This window comes from Taudactylus pleione, unplaced genomic scaffold (genome assembly GCF_031769625.1).
Source record: "Taudactylus pleione unplaced genomic scaffold, aTauple2 ptg000758l, whole genome shotgun sequence".
Classification (NCBI taxonomy): Eukaryota; Metazoa; Chordata; class Amphibia; order Anura; family Myobatrachidae; genus Taudactylus; species Taudactylus pleione.
The window spans coordinates 609,193-625,757 of record NW_028285160.1 but is presented as its reverse complement, the minus strand read 5'-3'; the positions used below and the strand labels follow the sequence as shown (position 1 = coordinate 625,757).

The window sequence follows — 16,565 nt, the reverse complement described above, 5'->3', positions numbered from 1 at the left end:
GCTTACGACAAGGGAGACCCTACCCTAGGGTCTCGTCGTAAGCCCCGATGGTCGCGATGGTCTCTGACCATCGCGACCATCACCGGAGCGGTCGTTAGAGCTGTGGGTGTTAACCCACAGCCTAACGACCGCAACAGAGGCGGGCGGTCAGGATGCAAGCGGCCGCCCAGTTTCTGAGCGACCGCTTGCATCCTCCGACCGCCTCTGAATGAGGCCCTAAATCCCCATCTTTCACTTCCAGTCTGAAGTAGTGGCGCTCTACATATGGTTTGTGGTCTCGTGCAGTTTCCTAACATATATCTGATAATAAAAGAGATACCTTCTCCGGCAACACACCTCAAACATGGTATACAGTATACAGTATTTCAAAGCTGTTTAATTGTGAGAGATAAAGTAGCTTTGATGAGCTTTTGTAATATATGCCATTTTTAAGGTGTGTTACCTGATAGGCTATCCTAAGATCTACTACATTAAATAAAAGAAAAATAGTAGCCCTAACATAGCTCTAGTTGTGACCAACAACTAAATCTAAACTTCCACCAAACATTACCACTATCAGCAATATTAGAATAAGTTCTCACTAATACTGCAATCCTACCCATAGACTTGGCTAAAACTCTAAGACTACCCTAGATAGCTCTTTCATGTTCTCACATTCTAGAAATATACTACTCTTTCCTAAGTACATATATAATCACTGATACATCACATGAAAGGTAAGCTCTAGTTCTGGATGTATGGCTGTGAGCTATTTCAAACTGAGAGATGCAAACTGCAGAATACATGTATACTTCAATAAAACTTCATACAGACTGTCTAGTCCATTTGTGTCACACTTACGGCCCTCCGGTTGCAGTGGAACTACACGTCCCAGCATGCACTGCCACAGCTTTGCTATTAGGGCATGCTAAAACTGTGACAGGTCATGCTTGGATATGTAGTCCCACAGCAGCTGGATGGCCACGAGTTTGACACCCCTGGTCTAGTAAATAAAAACAATGTATATATTTTTAGGCAATAAACTTGGCTTCACCATCGATTCTGGAAAATTCCATAACATATCACTTGGCCAGGGACAAGAGAAAGTAGCAGAAGAAACAATGGAGACAGCTGCTGAGCAAGGACACTGGGTGATCCTGCAGGTGAGTACTGGTGTCATGTCATCAGATTTACAGTTAGTACATAGTTCAAATTACTTAACATTCATCATCTTTATAAATTCAAGGTTAGCATTTTAAATATATTGGTAAATGAGAGCAAAGACGGTTTTGTTTTTCGTTTTTTCAAATTAAATCTCCCATCCTGGAGGGGAGTTGAAAGAGGCATGTAAGTATTTGGGGTTTCTTCTGTTATCCAAAAAAAACACTTTAAGTAAGAAAATATTTTAGTTACAGCACGATTAGCATAGTGGTTGGCATTACTACCTCACTGATGTCTAGGGGTTTTGATTTCCACCAAGGCCCCATCTGTAGAGTTATATGTTCTTCTTGTGTTTGTGTGGGTTTTCTTCCGGATGCTCCAGTTTCCACAGCTCAACTACAGCTCCACCTGGATCACACAGTTCAGGTGTTACAGTATCACGGTTGGATACTGAATCTCGAGAAGAGTCACCTCACGCCTTACCAACGTCTGATGTTTCTGGGGGTGGTCTTCGATACAGCACTACAAAGAGTTTTGTTTCCCAAGCCCAAAGCTCGGGCCCTTCAGGACTTAGTCAGGAAAGTGCTGTCTGCCCTTCGCCATCCATCTAGCTGGGCATGAAGTTACTGGGTACGATGGTCTCTACCTTCGAGACCATCCAGTACGGCCGCTTCCATTCACGGATTCTCCAGTGGGAGATTCTCCAGAATTGGACAGGCTGCTCGGACGACCTCTCCTCTCAGTTGCTGGTTCTGTCAGACAGCACTCGTCAGTCACTTTTCTGGTGGCTGTTTACCGATCACCTTCTCCAGGGTCGGTCCCTGGTTACTCCCAACTGGATCATTGTCACCACAGACGCAAGTCTCAGTGGTTGGGGAGCGATGACGGAGAACCTCTGTCTCCACTGGACCTGGTCGTCATCGGAGATAGGTTTTTCGATAAATGTGCTGGAGCTCCGGGCCATTTATCTGGCCCTGTGCAGGGCCCAGGCCCGCCAGCCAGTGAGGATCCAATCAGACAACGCCACGGCGGTGGCGTATGTAAACCACTAGGGCAGAACCAAAAGCGCGCTTGCCATGGCAGAGGCAAGTCTCATTCTCACTTGGGCAGAGACGTTTGTACCGGCAATTTCAGCGGTCTTCATACTGGGGGTAGAGAATTGGGAGGCAGACTACCTCAGCAGGACCACTTTCCTACCAGGGTAGTGGTCTCTCCACCCGGAGGTTTTCCAGCAGTTGGTCCAGAGGTGGGGGCTGCCAGAGGTGGACCTGATGGCGTCTCGCCACAATTGCAAGGTCCCTCAATTTTGTGCGAGGTCCAGATATCCTTTGGCATTCGCAGTGGATGCCATGACAGTTCCCTGGAACTTCGTCTGGCCTACATCTTTTCTCCCAATTCCCATGCTACCAAGAGTACTCTGTCGAGTCAGGGAGCAAGCAGGTTTCAGTCATCCTAGTGGCTCCAAACAGGCCGCTCCAGTTGTGGTTCGCCACGGTCCTCAAGCTAGCCGCAGGTCCAGGTTGGCTTCTTCAGTTGTGACCAGATCTTCTTCTCCTGGGACTATTCTGTCATGAGGACCTGCCTCAGTTGGCTTTAACAGACTGGTTGTTGAGACCGAGCTTTTAAAGGCTAAGGGTTTTTCCCCTTCAGTCATCGGGACCATGCTTTGGGCGCGGAAGTAGGTTTCTGCGCAGAACTACCACAGGGTTTGGGAAACATATTATGTGGTGTGAGTGGCGTGGAGTGCATACTGCCCAGTTCCGCCTTCCAAGGCTTTTACCGTTTCTGCAGGGTGGTTTGGAAGCTGGCTTACAGCTTCAATCTTTTGTAGGTACAGATTTCGGCTCTATCCATTTACTTTCAGCAACGTCTGGCTCTCCTCCCAGAGGTGCAGACTTTTTTACAGGGGGTCTTATGAGTGCAGCCTCCGTTTCAGCCGCCGGTAGCGCCATGGGATTTGCCCCTGGTTCTGTCGGCTCTTAAGCAGGCTCCGTTTGAGCCTTTGGAAACTGTGGACATTCGGTTTGTCACGTGGAAAGTGTTTTTTCTTATGGCCATTGCCTCGGCTCGGCGGGTCTCTGAGTTGGGGGCCTTGTCATGCAAGCCACCTTTTCTTGTTTTCCATGATGACAGGGATGTTCTCAGAACAATTCCTTCTTTTCAACCGAAAGTGGTTTAATCTTTCCACTTGAACCAGGAAATTATTTTTTCTGTTTTCTCACCTTCACAGTCTTCAGGGGACCTGTCACTGTTGGATGTAGTCCGGGCCCTACGAACTTACTTAGACAGAACTTCAGACTTACGTCGGACGGACTCTCTATTGGTCCTCTGCGACGCCCACAAACGTGGCTGGACAGCCACAAAGCAGACCATTGCAAGAGGGCATCGCTCGGTGATCTCAAAGGCTTATTCTGATGCGTGGTGCCCGGCACCAGCCAAGGTGTCGGCTCATTCCACTCGGGCTGTGGTGGCCTCCTGGGCGGCGGGTCACGAGGCCTCAGCTGAATAAGTTTGTCACGCAGCTATCTGGTCCTCTGTCCAACCGTTTGCGCGGTTCTACAGGTTTCATATTTTTGCCTCCGGTGACGCCCATTTTGGATGTACAGTTCTCCAGTCAGGCAACCTGAGCGTTCCCTCCCCTGGGGGTGGCTTTTGAACATCCCATGGTCCAGTGTCCCCCAGCTTGAGGAAAGATACCATTGAATCCTTTTCTCTGAGTTCCCTCCCTCACGCTCAGTCGTATTGAGTATGAGTTATGATTTGGGTCCTAATTGACCACAAGTTTTGTTATTTTTCGGGGTGACAGTGTCACTGAGTATTGCTTCTCCTTACCAGGCACTTTTTAAGTTGTACTGAAGTCAAGGGTTGCAGAGGGGAGGTGTTATAGATTTCAGTGCCAAATCCACACCTTCCCACCTATAACCCATGGTCCAGTGTCCCCCAGCCTGACACAGAGAAAAGGATTCAACGGTAAGTACCAAAAATCCTCTTTTAAGTCTTTTACAAACAATTTCTTCAAGGTGTGTCTTTCCCTAAATCTTTTACAAAACATATAAACCTATATGACCCTGTTTTTCTCAGTATACTGCTGATTTATTCCTTCTATCAAGTGGTGTCAAATTATACTGTAGCCTTCACCAAGATAATTTGTTCTGTAGCTAACAAGGTGCATGCATCGTCATGGAACCACCCTTTCTGCGCAATCACGCATTTTCCATAATCAATAATATCATTATTGGTATCATATGAGGGGTGGGGCCATGATGTGGAGGCCCCACCATGATATCATCCAGCCTCCACTAGGATATGTATAGGATCTAGAAGTGTGTCCTACTCTCTCAAGTTTGGGAGAACTTGCCAAAATTTGGGAGTCTTCTGGACATCCCCTGAAGGTGATCCAGTTGATCCTCATCTACTGTTTGCAGGAGTTTACAGCTGACATACATGATCAATTAATTTTGTAAAGTTAGTAGTCTGGGCTGTCACTTCCCCTCCATTCACCATTTCCTGTAAATTATCTTGGCATGCAGCTAGGGCTACTCATGTTTTTTTGGCTAATGCAATGTAAAACACTGCTTAACTGCTGACGTTACATCCAGGAGCAGCAAGAAGAAACAAGAAGAAAGATCAGCAAAAGGCAAGCTGGTCTGCTACTGCCACATTGGGGAAAGATCCGTGGCAGCTGCTCAAATTGAGCCCCAGGCTTCAGACATGATATTGATGGAGGCCTCAAAACCCAAATATACTGCAGATCTTACTCATGAGCTTTGACGGAATGTCATCATTTTGAGGGGCTTTCCGGATTCTCAAAAGAGTGGGCTGGTCTCCCCACATTTGCATTGAATTGTGACAACAAGACTCGGCCCCCTGCTGTACAGTGCTTCTAAATTTGGCTTTGAACATCAAGGAGTGGAACCACCTGCGCGACTCTTCCCCCCCCCCCCCCCCCCCCTCTTCCCCAGGAGAGGACTCTGTGTTGCAGATCCCACACTGGCAGAGATAAAGGCCCAGTTTATGGCAGCAATTGTCAATTATGTGGCACAGTGGTTAGTAATGCTGTCTCACAGCACTGGGCCAGGAATTAAACACCTACCAAGGCCCTGCCTGTGTGTTTTGTGGCAGTTTTCCTTCAGGAAATGAACTTTCTTCCCACACATTGAAAGGTTACTTGAAGAGGTGAGTGGATGAAGGTGTTATGTTACATTTAGAAGAAATATATTTACAGTTAAAGATAAATTTGACATTAATTGAACATAGCACTTATATCCACAAAATATATCAGTAAATAGACTACCAACATTTTAAATAATTGTTACTATGATCCCTAGGTCATAACACCTTCATCCGTTAAAGTAATTTTTCATAAAATTGTTACATAATCCCTTTATCCACTCTCTTTTTCAATTGCACTGACTAGAAGTGGGTGCAATACGCAGTCGTCACAACCTGTGTAGTTCACTCTTCATACTCATTCAACCAAATGCAGCACTGGTGGAGGCTGCTAATCTGACCATGGATGGCTTCAGGTCAGTGAGTTAATGCTATTGACAATGGAGTTAGTGGAATCTACTTACTGAACTACCATTTATGCCGGATATACTTTTGAAGTTTTATGGATTGAAGCTGGTTGTGGGTAATATAATAATGAAATTGCAGTTGATATCATGCCAAAAGTAAAGCATCCTGAGACCGTCCATGTGTGGGGTTGCTTCTCAGGCAAAATTGTGAGTGATCCCACTCCCTTGGCTAAGAACACAGCCATGAATAAAGAATGGTACCAAAATATCCTCCAAGAGCAACTTCTCCCAACCATCCAAGCACAATGTGGTGACGAACAATGCCTTTTCCAGCATGATGGAGCACCTTGCCATAAGGCAAAAGTGATTACTAAGTGGCTCGGGGAACAAAACATTGAAATTTTGGGTCCATGGCCAAGAACCTCCCCAGACCTTAATCCCATTGAGAACTTGTGGTCAATCCTCAAGAGGCTGGTGGACAAACAAAAACTCACAAATGCTGACAAACTCCAAGCATTGATAAGGCAAGAATGGGCGGCCATCAGTCAGCATGTAGCCCAGTTGATTGACAGCATGCCAGGGCGAATTGCAGAGGTCTTGAAAAAGAAGGGTCAACACTGCAAATATTAACTCTTTGCATAAACAATGTAATTGTCAATAAAAGCCTTTGACACTTATGAAATGCTTGTAATTTTACTTCAGTATACCATAGTAACATCTGACAAAAAGGTCTAAAAACACTGAAGCAGCAAACTTTGTGAAAACCAATACTTGGATCATTCTCAAAACTTTTGGCCATGGCTGTAAATTTTAAAAACCATGTTCACACTATTCTGAGCAGTTTTAAGGCTGTAAATTCAAAACTGAAGGGAAAATACCCCAAGAACAAGCAAGAACTGAAGACATTTGCAGTAGAGGCCTGGCAGAGCATCACCAGGGATGAAACCCAGCGTCTGGTGATGTCTATGCGTTCCAGACTTCAGGCTGTAATTGCCTGCAAAGGATTTGCAACAAAGTATTAAAAAGTGAAAGTTAGATTTAGGATTGTTTAGTTTGTCCCATTACTTTTGGCCCCTTAAAAAGTGGGAGGCACATATAGAAACCGTTGTAATTCCTACACCGTTCACCTGATATGGATGTAATTACCCTCAAATTAAATCTGAAAGTCTGCAGTCAAAGCACATCTTGTTTGTTTCATTTCAAAGCCATTGTGGTGGTGAATAGAGGCCAAAATATGAAAATTCTGTCAATGTCCCAATATTTATGCACCTGACTGTACTTTCCTGCTTTACCCTATAAGTATTGTGAGGTCCATGTTTCAGGACTGTCCCAGTGCAATAGTGACATTTGGGAGGTATGTCACATGGTCAGTTCCCATCTCTGTCCCATTGTGAATATCACAGCTCAACCCTGATATCTGCTCAATCCTAAAACATTTTTCTGCAGTCTATAACCTACTAATTCATATGGTCCAATAGATAGTAAGATAATTGCGGAGATGGTTATTTATCTGCAACCCTGTTTAAATATCACCTTCCCTGCAGTACAGAGGAATGTTAATGCAGTAACATTGTTTCACAAACTAACAGTACTGCGACAACCCCCTAAAAGACTGATTATAGTAATTAGGGGAGGCGAGGTAAACTATCAAATTCCATTCATGTCCACTGACATTTTTATCTCACAAGTACATAGTTTAGGAAAAACTGTAATATATGCTTATATTGCCACCAGAAGGTACAGTATCAGGAAAGTTATTATTTGTCTATTTAATTTTAATAAATGTGTTTTTGTTGTATAACATCTTGTAACTGTGTTTTTTCTAAAGGGTACATATTGTACACTCTTTATTTTTTATACCTGTACTTTGCCAAGGAGGATGTTTTTTCTTTGCATTATAAATATTCAATGGGTTGGGTACGGGATCCCAGCAGTCAGGATACCGACGGTCAGAATACTGGCAATCCTGTCTGTCAAAATCCTGACAGATTTAGGTAAATATTTGAACCCTTACCCCACCCCTACTGCAGCCTAACCCTAACCCACCCCTCTCGCAACCTAACCCTAACCCACCCCTCCCACAACCTAACACTCCCGTCTCGCAGCCTAACCTGTCCCACAGCCTAAAGCTGGCCACACATCTAAAGATTATCTGTCCAACCAGCCAACTAGTTGACTGGTTGTAATGAAAATCTGGCAAGGAATGAAAGCAAATGACAATCAGCAATTTGCTCCCAAATGGCGGAAAATGGACAAAAACTATTGTTTGAACAAATTGTTTAGATCAAACATATAACAAACTTGTCTGACGGCCATTTTCATCTGTTTTCTGGCATTTAGGAGCAAATTGCTGATCATCAGTTACTCCCATTCCTTACCAGATTTTCATTCCAACCAATCAACAAGTTGGCTGGTTGGATGTAAGTTGGTCTAGTGTGTGGCCATCTTAAGCCTAACCCACCCCTCCCGCATCCTAACCGTAAACCACCCCTTCTTGCAGCCTAACCCAAATCCTCCTATCCCGCAGCCTAATGGAGCATACACACGGTCAGATTTGTCAGATCTGTCAGATGAAAGATTTGAACGATTTTACCAAAGATTTGAACGATTTGAACAATTGAACGATTTATGACTGCATTAAAATGTATGGAATTGTCCAAGTCTGACTGCAAACACAGCAGATGTCAGATATCGTTATCTGACCATCGGGAACGCGCATCGTTCAAATCGTTCATATGACAGATATGTCAGATTTTCCTTCAGATATGAACGATTGAACGATTTTTTAAATTGTTATCGTTCAGATCTGAAGAAAAATCTGACTGTGTGTATGCTCCATAATCCTAGCCCCCCCCCCACCCCCCAGTGCCTAACCCTAAGCCTCATCCTAACCCTTATACTTACCACTGGAATGAGTTAGGATTCTAATCGTCGAGATGCCGCTGTCTGTATTGTGCAGGGATGTGCAGTCAGGGTAGACAGGGGAGGCAGAGCCTCCCCTATTATACTCCTGAGATTTGATATAAAAATGATTAGAATAATACAAAGAAGATATTTATAACCTGTAAACGTTGTCTTTGTTTATTGTAATCATTTTTATAATTAACACTCACCAGCTTTGTGGAGCTCTCAGGGACTGCAGGGAGACGAAAGTTGAGGCAGCAACAGCTCAGCCTCGCTTCTGTATAGTCAGACACTACTTGCAGAGCTGGTGGAGGGCATCACCACGGGCAGTAAGCTGCATAGAAATAGTGCTAATAGAGGCATGCCTCTGAGTATGGGGGCGTGCCTAGAGCACTGATGGACACCTTGGATGTGTCATGTGACCAGGAAGTGCACTGCATTGTCTAGAGATTGTGGCTCAGTCAGCAGGAGCAAGAGAAGACACAGTGATGGAGGTAGGATAATCAATGGACACTGTAGCTTAGTGTAGTGAGGGGAGAGTTACAGTGAGTAGGGGGTGAGACAGGCTCCCAGCACTCAGACCCATCTCCATATGTGCCTCCCCAGCCATTGACCTCATTATTGTGAACGTCGACACCCTGACCGTCTGGATCCTGATTATATCCCTACTCAATAAGTTCGTTATTGGAGATCACCCCCATTGTGATGACAGGCACTCCTCCATGCTTCCTCTGTGTGCCCAGTTCTAGTAGTGACCAGGTTCCACAACATGTCACAGGTTCAACATCAATCTACAAATCTCCCACACAGAGGTCACACTCTTCAAACAAAGCCCGACCTCCGAATTCCCAATTAAGCAAATGTCTGTTAACAGTCTTAGGGGTCTATTCTTTCTTATCACTTTTCACTAACACTGCTTAGTAAATAGACCATTTAAGCTGGGCACACATCCAGAGGCGTCACCTACCTTGGTGACACCTGGTGCGGGCGCTCTGAGTCCTTCTGCGTGCCACAGTCGCACGCTCCCGAAAGGGGCGTGACCTCGCTGAAACGGGTGTGGTCTCGTCCGTGAAGCCACGCCCCTTATGTGTGCCAATCTTGGGGGCGTTACCGCCTCCCGTTCTAGGCACACAGTGGGCTTCCCCAGTGGTCCTCCAGCTGCTGGGGCAGCCCACAATCTCTCCCTGCCTCTCTCCGCATCCTGGTGTCACCCCCTTCGGATGGTGTCACCCAGTGCTGCCGGCAACCCCCTTGTGACGCCAGTGTACACACCTATACAATCATCGAGCCATTCATACAATATCGAGAGACCGGCCGTTGGATTGTATAGGTGTGTACGCTGTCCCGATACAGGAGCGTTAGCCGATAAACTGCTTTTAACGCTCCTGCAACGGTCAGGATCGGGAGGTCGCATCTTATGTACTGTTTAATATTTATCGGTTCGACCTCCCGATTCCATAGAAGCCCGTACGCAGTGTGCTACAGTATGTCTGCACATGGTGTACTCGGTTGACAGGGGGTCACACTGGGCACAGACTGCACGGCTGATCGGGACAGTTTTACCCGATCAGCCTGCAATCGAAAAAGTGTGTACCCAGCTTTATTTTATAGCTGTGTCTTTTCTCATTTGTCTTTTCTCAATGTGCTGCAGAGTATGCTGATATTATATAAACAAATGTTATAAATAATACATTCTATATATAATATTAACATCAGCAAAAAAATTTGCAAAACTGTTTGCAGTTCACAGTTTTTACTGTACATTGTGTATACAATAATCTTTTTGCTGTTTGGATTAGTTTTTTTTTTTTTGCTTTTATTTACAGACCTATTTCTTTCAAGAAATTCTGTCCTTCATTAACACTTGTAATTAGTTACATGCTTTTTCATTTGTTTTGTTTTCTATGTGCATAGAATGTTCACTTAGTAGCCAAATGGTTGGTGACCTTGGAAAAACTCCTAGAAAAGTACAGCACCGGGAGCCATGAGGATTACCGGATCTTTATCAGTGCTGAGCCAGCGTCCTCTCCAGAGGAACATATTATTCCTCAGGGAATACTACAGAACTCCATCAAAATCACTAACGAGCCACCCAGCGGAATGCTGGCTAACTTACATGCCGCACTCTACAATTTTGACCAGGTAAGACATAGAAGAGAAGCTGATCTTAGTGAGAATGCAGACCATCAGTGGCTCAGCTATAGTGTATAAATTATGGGCTGCATTCTCATAGATTGGGGGAGATTTAATTGTTCTATCACGCCCTATCTCCTGTCTGAAGTTACTGGAGATCGGGTGACAATACTCAATTTATTTTTGGGCGCCCGTGCATTTTCACACATGTCATGCCAAAATAGACCGGGTTTAGCTGCGTAAAAGACAGCTAAACCCATCTAAAGTCCAGGACTTTTCGCACATCTCTGCTAGCCACCTCAGGCGGCAGCGAGCAGAAATGCCGACTGTCGCACCCGAATAGTTCAAGAATTGGATTGTTTCATTATGCGCCCATTTGTCAGAGCCACCAGTGAAAACAATTGAATGCCCCCCCATGGCGTCAGCCACATTATAGGTGCCTCCACAGTGTTTGATGGACAGAGTTAGTATCAGAAATATGATTAGACATTTTATTGTTTTGCCATATGATAATCAGGGCACAGTTATTATTTGCGTGAACATATGAATGATTGCTAATAACTTTAATAAGCAATTTTTAGACTGATATCCCTTTTATGCTAGTATACAGTTAGAGTAGGCAAACCAGAGCCGTAACTAGACTTTTTGGTGCCCTGTGCCAGAAAGAGCATTGGCGCCCCCCTCATTTTTCAAAGGGACATAATGCACCCAAAAAAGGGCCATGGGTTCATGGGGAAGTGCCAGGGAAGAGATAGGAGAGGCCAGGAGATGCTGGGGATGAAATAAGAGGAAGCTACAAGCAAGAATGATAATAAACAGAAATTTGACAGGCCCAAACAGCGCCCCCTAACCTGTGGTGCCCTGTGCGATGGCTCTGCCGCACTACCCTAGCTACGGCCCTGAGGCAATCCTTGGCATGGGTTGGGTATGGGATGCTGGCGCCTGGGATCCCGGCAGTCAGAATCCTGATGCCGGCATCTCGACAGGGCTAGCATACCGACACCTGTCGGTCGGTATCCTAACCATCCCCCTCTCTCTAACCTCCCACTTCCTGGTGCCTAAATCTAATCTCCCCCTCCCCACACCCTAAACCTAACTCTCCCCTTAGTGCCTAAACTCTAATGCTAGCCCTCCCCCTAACCCCGCTACTTACCTTTGGGATACCGGAGGTCGGAATTGGCACCAGGATTCTGACAGGTATCGAGAATTCAGTGCCGGCGTCCCTGCGATCTGTATTATGACCGCATCCCCTTGGCACTAAGTTCACAAGGTGGCGCTCCAGAATACATTGGATGGCACCCGCAGAGCCAGTCCCTCTCCTACTAGGCTTGCTGTGCTGTCCCTCTGCTCCTACTCCATCTGCTTCCCTGATAGAGGTGGGGCGCTAGACCGTCTCCAAACCTAAGAACCCAAACATGAGCTGCATACCCAGGAAAGCATGTGCTTCCATTGAGTATACCCTGCCACAGTTAGCCCTTCTCACAGTTGAATAACAGTACAACTCCAGACCTTTCTACTTCAGAGTCCATAGGGGGTCCACAGGGTTGACCTTGGGGTTATAGCTGGAACAGGATCCATGGGCACCACACAGTTAAGCTTTTAGCTCCCAGGATGCACTTGGGTCCTCCTCTATACCCCGCCCCCGAGCCACAGGCACCTCAGTGTAAGCTGGTGCCCGGCCGGAGTCAGTCACCGCGCAGGGGGGCTGCAGGAGCAGCCCCCAGAAGCTTTTTATTTTAAGTTAAATTTTATTTAGTTTTAATCTATTTTTACTACAGACGGCAGCGAAGGGCTGTCTGTACAGACGCCCACGCTACCGCTCTGATCCCCGACTGGCGCCGCGACGCCAGTACTGATCTGGGGATCGTGGCGGGAGGGCAGAGTCCGTACTAGCCGGACTCTGTCTACCTCCCAGGACTGCTGCCGGAGTCGCCGGGGATTCAGGTAAGCCGCGCGTCGCTGGCTAGCGGCGGCGCGCGGAAATGCCTTAAATGCAGTCCTTTAGCCTCCGGTCCTGGGGACAGACCGGAGGCTGCTGGCAGTGGCGGCGGGCCCCCCCCATAACCCGTGGGACCACTAGACCACCAGGGATAAAGGGGCAAGCGGGAAGCCAGCATCCCTGAGGTTATGGCCAGCCAGGGGAGGAAGCCTTCCCTGTTTAGCGGCTCCTCCCCTCAGCTCAGCGCGCCTTTCAGCACGCAGTCTGGCGTCGCTGAGCTGCAGATTCCTCGGCCACTCCTCCTCTGAGGTCTCCAGCGGCCATTTTCCCAGTGGCAGCGCAGATCTCAGGGAGCACGCGGACCGGTCCCCCTGTGTACCTCTCCCCTGATTAAGGACAGCGTACACAGCACTATAGCCCTCCCAGACACTGAATCTGGGCAGGTTGATTGTAGTGTAAAGGTGCAGTGAGTATATCTTCCTGCATGGTATGTGACTTTTGCTAGTGCTGCCTGTCTGTGCTTATTTTCCGCTTACTGTCAGCTTATACCTATCCCTTTACTTCTCCTACAAGCCCTGCAGGTGTGTGGGGGAGGGGCGTTTCTACTGACCTCACTTATATAGATCACGTATTTGTGAGGTCCGTCACATACAGTTGTGTGCTACTCAGTGCCATATTGTGGGCTGTTGTTCAGCACACCGGTGAGTGCGTTTTACTTCTACCCTGGTGCCAGATATATAATATATTCTGTCATGTCAGACGAGGAGGTTGAGCGCTCAGTGGCTCCAGTGTTGGCCTCCTGCGGACGCTGTTCTGCAGGAGTAGATAGGGAGGATTTGTCACAGGATGGCCTGTGTAGTCGATGCCAGGTGGCTCCTGGCCCATCCAGACCTTCTCTGGCGCAGGAACCACCGTGGGCGATGTTTTCTCAAGTGCTGGTGTCTATTGCGGACCGTCTGTCGGTCCCGACTGCTCTCCCTACTAGGGCTGTGCCCCAGCCGACCATCCCCCATTCCCCGGGTGTCCCGCAGTTATTGCGGAGTCCTCCTGGGTCTCAATTAGTTGGCCCCTATGCGGGGTTGCCTATGTATATACAGGCTTCCCCTGTGCCGCAGCAGCCTGTGGTACCTTTTCAGGCCCCTATGGCGACGCCTCCACCATGGGTGGATGTGCTCTCCAACTCCGTGCAAAATTTGGCGGCCGCTTCCTCGGCTTTTCAGTCAATGTTGCAGACTGACATGCCTTCTAGGATTTCTAAACGCCCACTCATGACACGGGCTGCTCAGGTATCGGACTCAGAGGGTTCCTCAGATGATGGGGAGGTCCCTGATGACACTGACTCGGACGCCTCGGTCCAGGAAATGGATACCAAGTCATCCATTAATGTGCGAGCACTAGTTAGGGCGGTGCGAGCTATTCTTCTTATAGAGGATGAGGCACCGGTTCCTAGGTCGAAGTTTCCTAGTTTCAAAAAAACTAAGGTGGCTTCTGCGGTGTTTCCCCTGTCGGATCAGTTGACGGATCATATGGCGGTAGCTTGGCAGGCGCCCAGTAAGAGATTCCTTCCTCAGAAGCGGTTGGCTTCTAATTACCCCTTCCCTGAGGCACATTGTAAAAAATGGGAAACTCCACCGGCGGTGGATTCCCATGTCACCCGTTTAACTCGGGGCGCCACCTTACCATTACCGTCGATATCCTCGCTGAAGGATCCCACGGACAGGAAAGTTGAGACTTGCTTAAAGTCTATTTACTCCCTCTCCGGGGCGGTGGCCCGACCGTCCATGGCCATTTCCTGGGTGGCCAAGGCCATTGAGGGGTGGGCCAATGCATTGGAAGATACCTTCCCGGACGACGCTCCGGATGTCCAGTGGGCGTTGTTGGGACAAATGAGGGACGCCGCTTCTTACATTGGAGAAGCTTCTTTAGATGCTAGTCTGCTGACCTCGCGGGTATCGGCTGCAGCGGTGTCTGCCCGCCGATCCTTATGGTTGCGGTCCTGGAGAGCGGACTCTGATTCAAAGAAAGGTCTGGAGGCCTTACCTTTCAATGGGGAATTACTATTTGGTCCGGACTTGGACAAAATAGTGGACACCCTGGCTAAATCCAAGTCGGCCTTCCTCCCTTCGGCGGCACTGCCTGCTAAGGTTCGGAGTTCGGCTTTTCGTTCCTTTCGGGTTCAGGGTAAGGCGAAAGGTCAGTCCTTCCCGAGACAGTCCGCGAGTAAGACGGCCTCTAAACCCAAGAAGCAAGCCTGGAGTGCTCGGCGCCCTTCTTCCAAGCAGGAAGATAAACCTGCGGCCTGATGGGACGGGCCTCCCTCTGGGGGACCTCAGAGTGGGAGGCCGACTTCTTCTATTTGCCCAGTGCTGGCACGATACCACCACGGATGCCTGGGTTCGAGAAGTGGTCTCCCAGGGGTACGCCCTGTCTTTTCGGCACAGACCACCCCACCAGTTTTTCTGCACAAGTCCTTCTCAGAACAAGACCAAGGCGTTACAGGTTCAGGAGGCTATAGAGTCCTTGCTGAAAGCAGGGGTCATTGTTCCCGTTCCTCTATCACAACGAGGGACGGGGTATTATTCGTCTCTGTTTCTGGTACAGAAACCCAATGGTTCTCATCGCCCTATCCTCAACTTGAAGTCTCTGAACAAATTCCTCAGAGTTCCCAAGTTCAGGATGGAAACGTTACGTTCCATCATTCTGGCGATGGAACCGGGGGATTACATGGTGTCCCTGGACATCCAGGACGCCTACCTCCATGTTCCGATAGCATCTTCACACCAGCGGTATCTGAGGTTCGCTATCCTTCAACACCACTATCAGTTCCGGGCGCTACCCTTTGGTCTCTCCACGGCACCGAGGGTGTTCACGAAGATTATGGCGGTCATGGCCGCACATCTTCGGAACCAGAATGTACGGCTGCTGCCGTACCTGGATGACCTCCTGTTGCTGGCGAGCTCCCCGGAGGTACTGCTTCAACATCTCCACCTGACGATCGCTTGCCTGCAAGCACACGGGTGGTTGATAAATTGGAAAAAGTCCTCTCTGATTCCATCACAGCGGATGGTTCATTTGGGAGCCCTGCTGGATTCGCGTCAGCAAAGGATCTTCCTGACTCCGGAGAAGGTCGCCTCACTACAGCTGCGGATACGCAGTTGCCTGAGCCGTTGCCGCCTGTCGGTCCATTCGGCTATGAGAGTTCTGGGGTCCATGGTGTCGACATTCGACATGGTGGAATTTGCCCAGTTCCATTCCCGGCCCCTGCAGGGGCTGATTCTATCAGAATGGAACGGGTTACCTCACCGGATCCGCTCTCAGGTGCTGGTGTTGTCTCCGGACGTTCGGCTATCTTTGGCTTGGTGGCTTCAGACAGCTCATCTGGTCGAGGGGCGCCCATTTTGGATCCCGGACTGGGTCCTGCTCACGACGGATGCCAGTCTCCGGGGTTGGGGGGCAGTGACCGGCTCTTTGTCGCTTCAGGGTCGTTGGTCAGCGGAAGAAGCACTTCTCCCCATCAACATCCTGGAACTGCGGGCAGTATACAAGGCCCTGCAGTCGTCCGGCCCCGCTCTTCACGGAAGGGCGGTACAGGTGCAGTCCGACAACGCCACCACGGTGGCGTATATCAATCACCAAGGCGGAACTCGCAGTCAGGCAGCGATGTCGGAGGTGTCTCGTATCCTGTCTTGGGCGGAGGGTCACATTCCAGCGATCTCGGCGGTCTTCATCCCCGGAGTCCTCAATTGGGAGGCGGACTTCCTCAGCCGTCACGACGTACATCCCGGGGAATGGTCGCTTCACCCAGAGGTGTTTCAGCTACTCGTGGACAGGTGGGGACTGCCGGAGCTGGACTTGATGGCCTCCCGTCCTTGGTACTCCGATCTCAGGAGCCTCTCCATCGACGCTCCGTACCTTCTTCCTCAACGTCGGGA

At 48.4% G+C, this 16,565-nt stretch overlaps 1 protein-coding gene across 1 annotated transcript in view; it reads left to right on the top strand.

Moving 5' to 3' along the window:
- The window catches only part of DNAH11 (dynein axonemal heavy chain 11), a 361,565-nt gene that overhangs the window by 313,048 nt on the left and 31,952 nt on the right, over positions 1-16,565 (top strand). The window contains exons 73-74 of the mRNA XM_088457375.1: positions 1,015-1,142; positions 10,476-10,703. Of these exons, the coding sequence (XP_088313501.1) occupies positions 1,015-1,142; positions 10,476-10,703 (356 nt within the window). The remainder of the gene's footprint in view (positions 1-1,014; positions 1,143-10,475; positions 10,704-16,565) is intronic.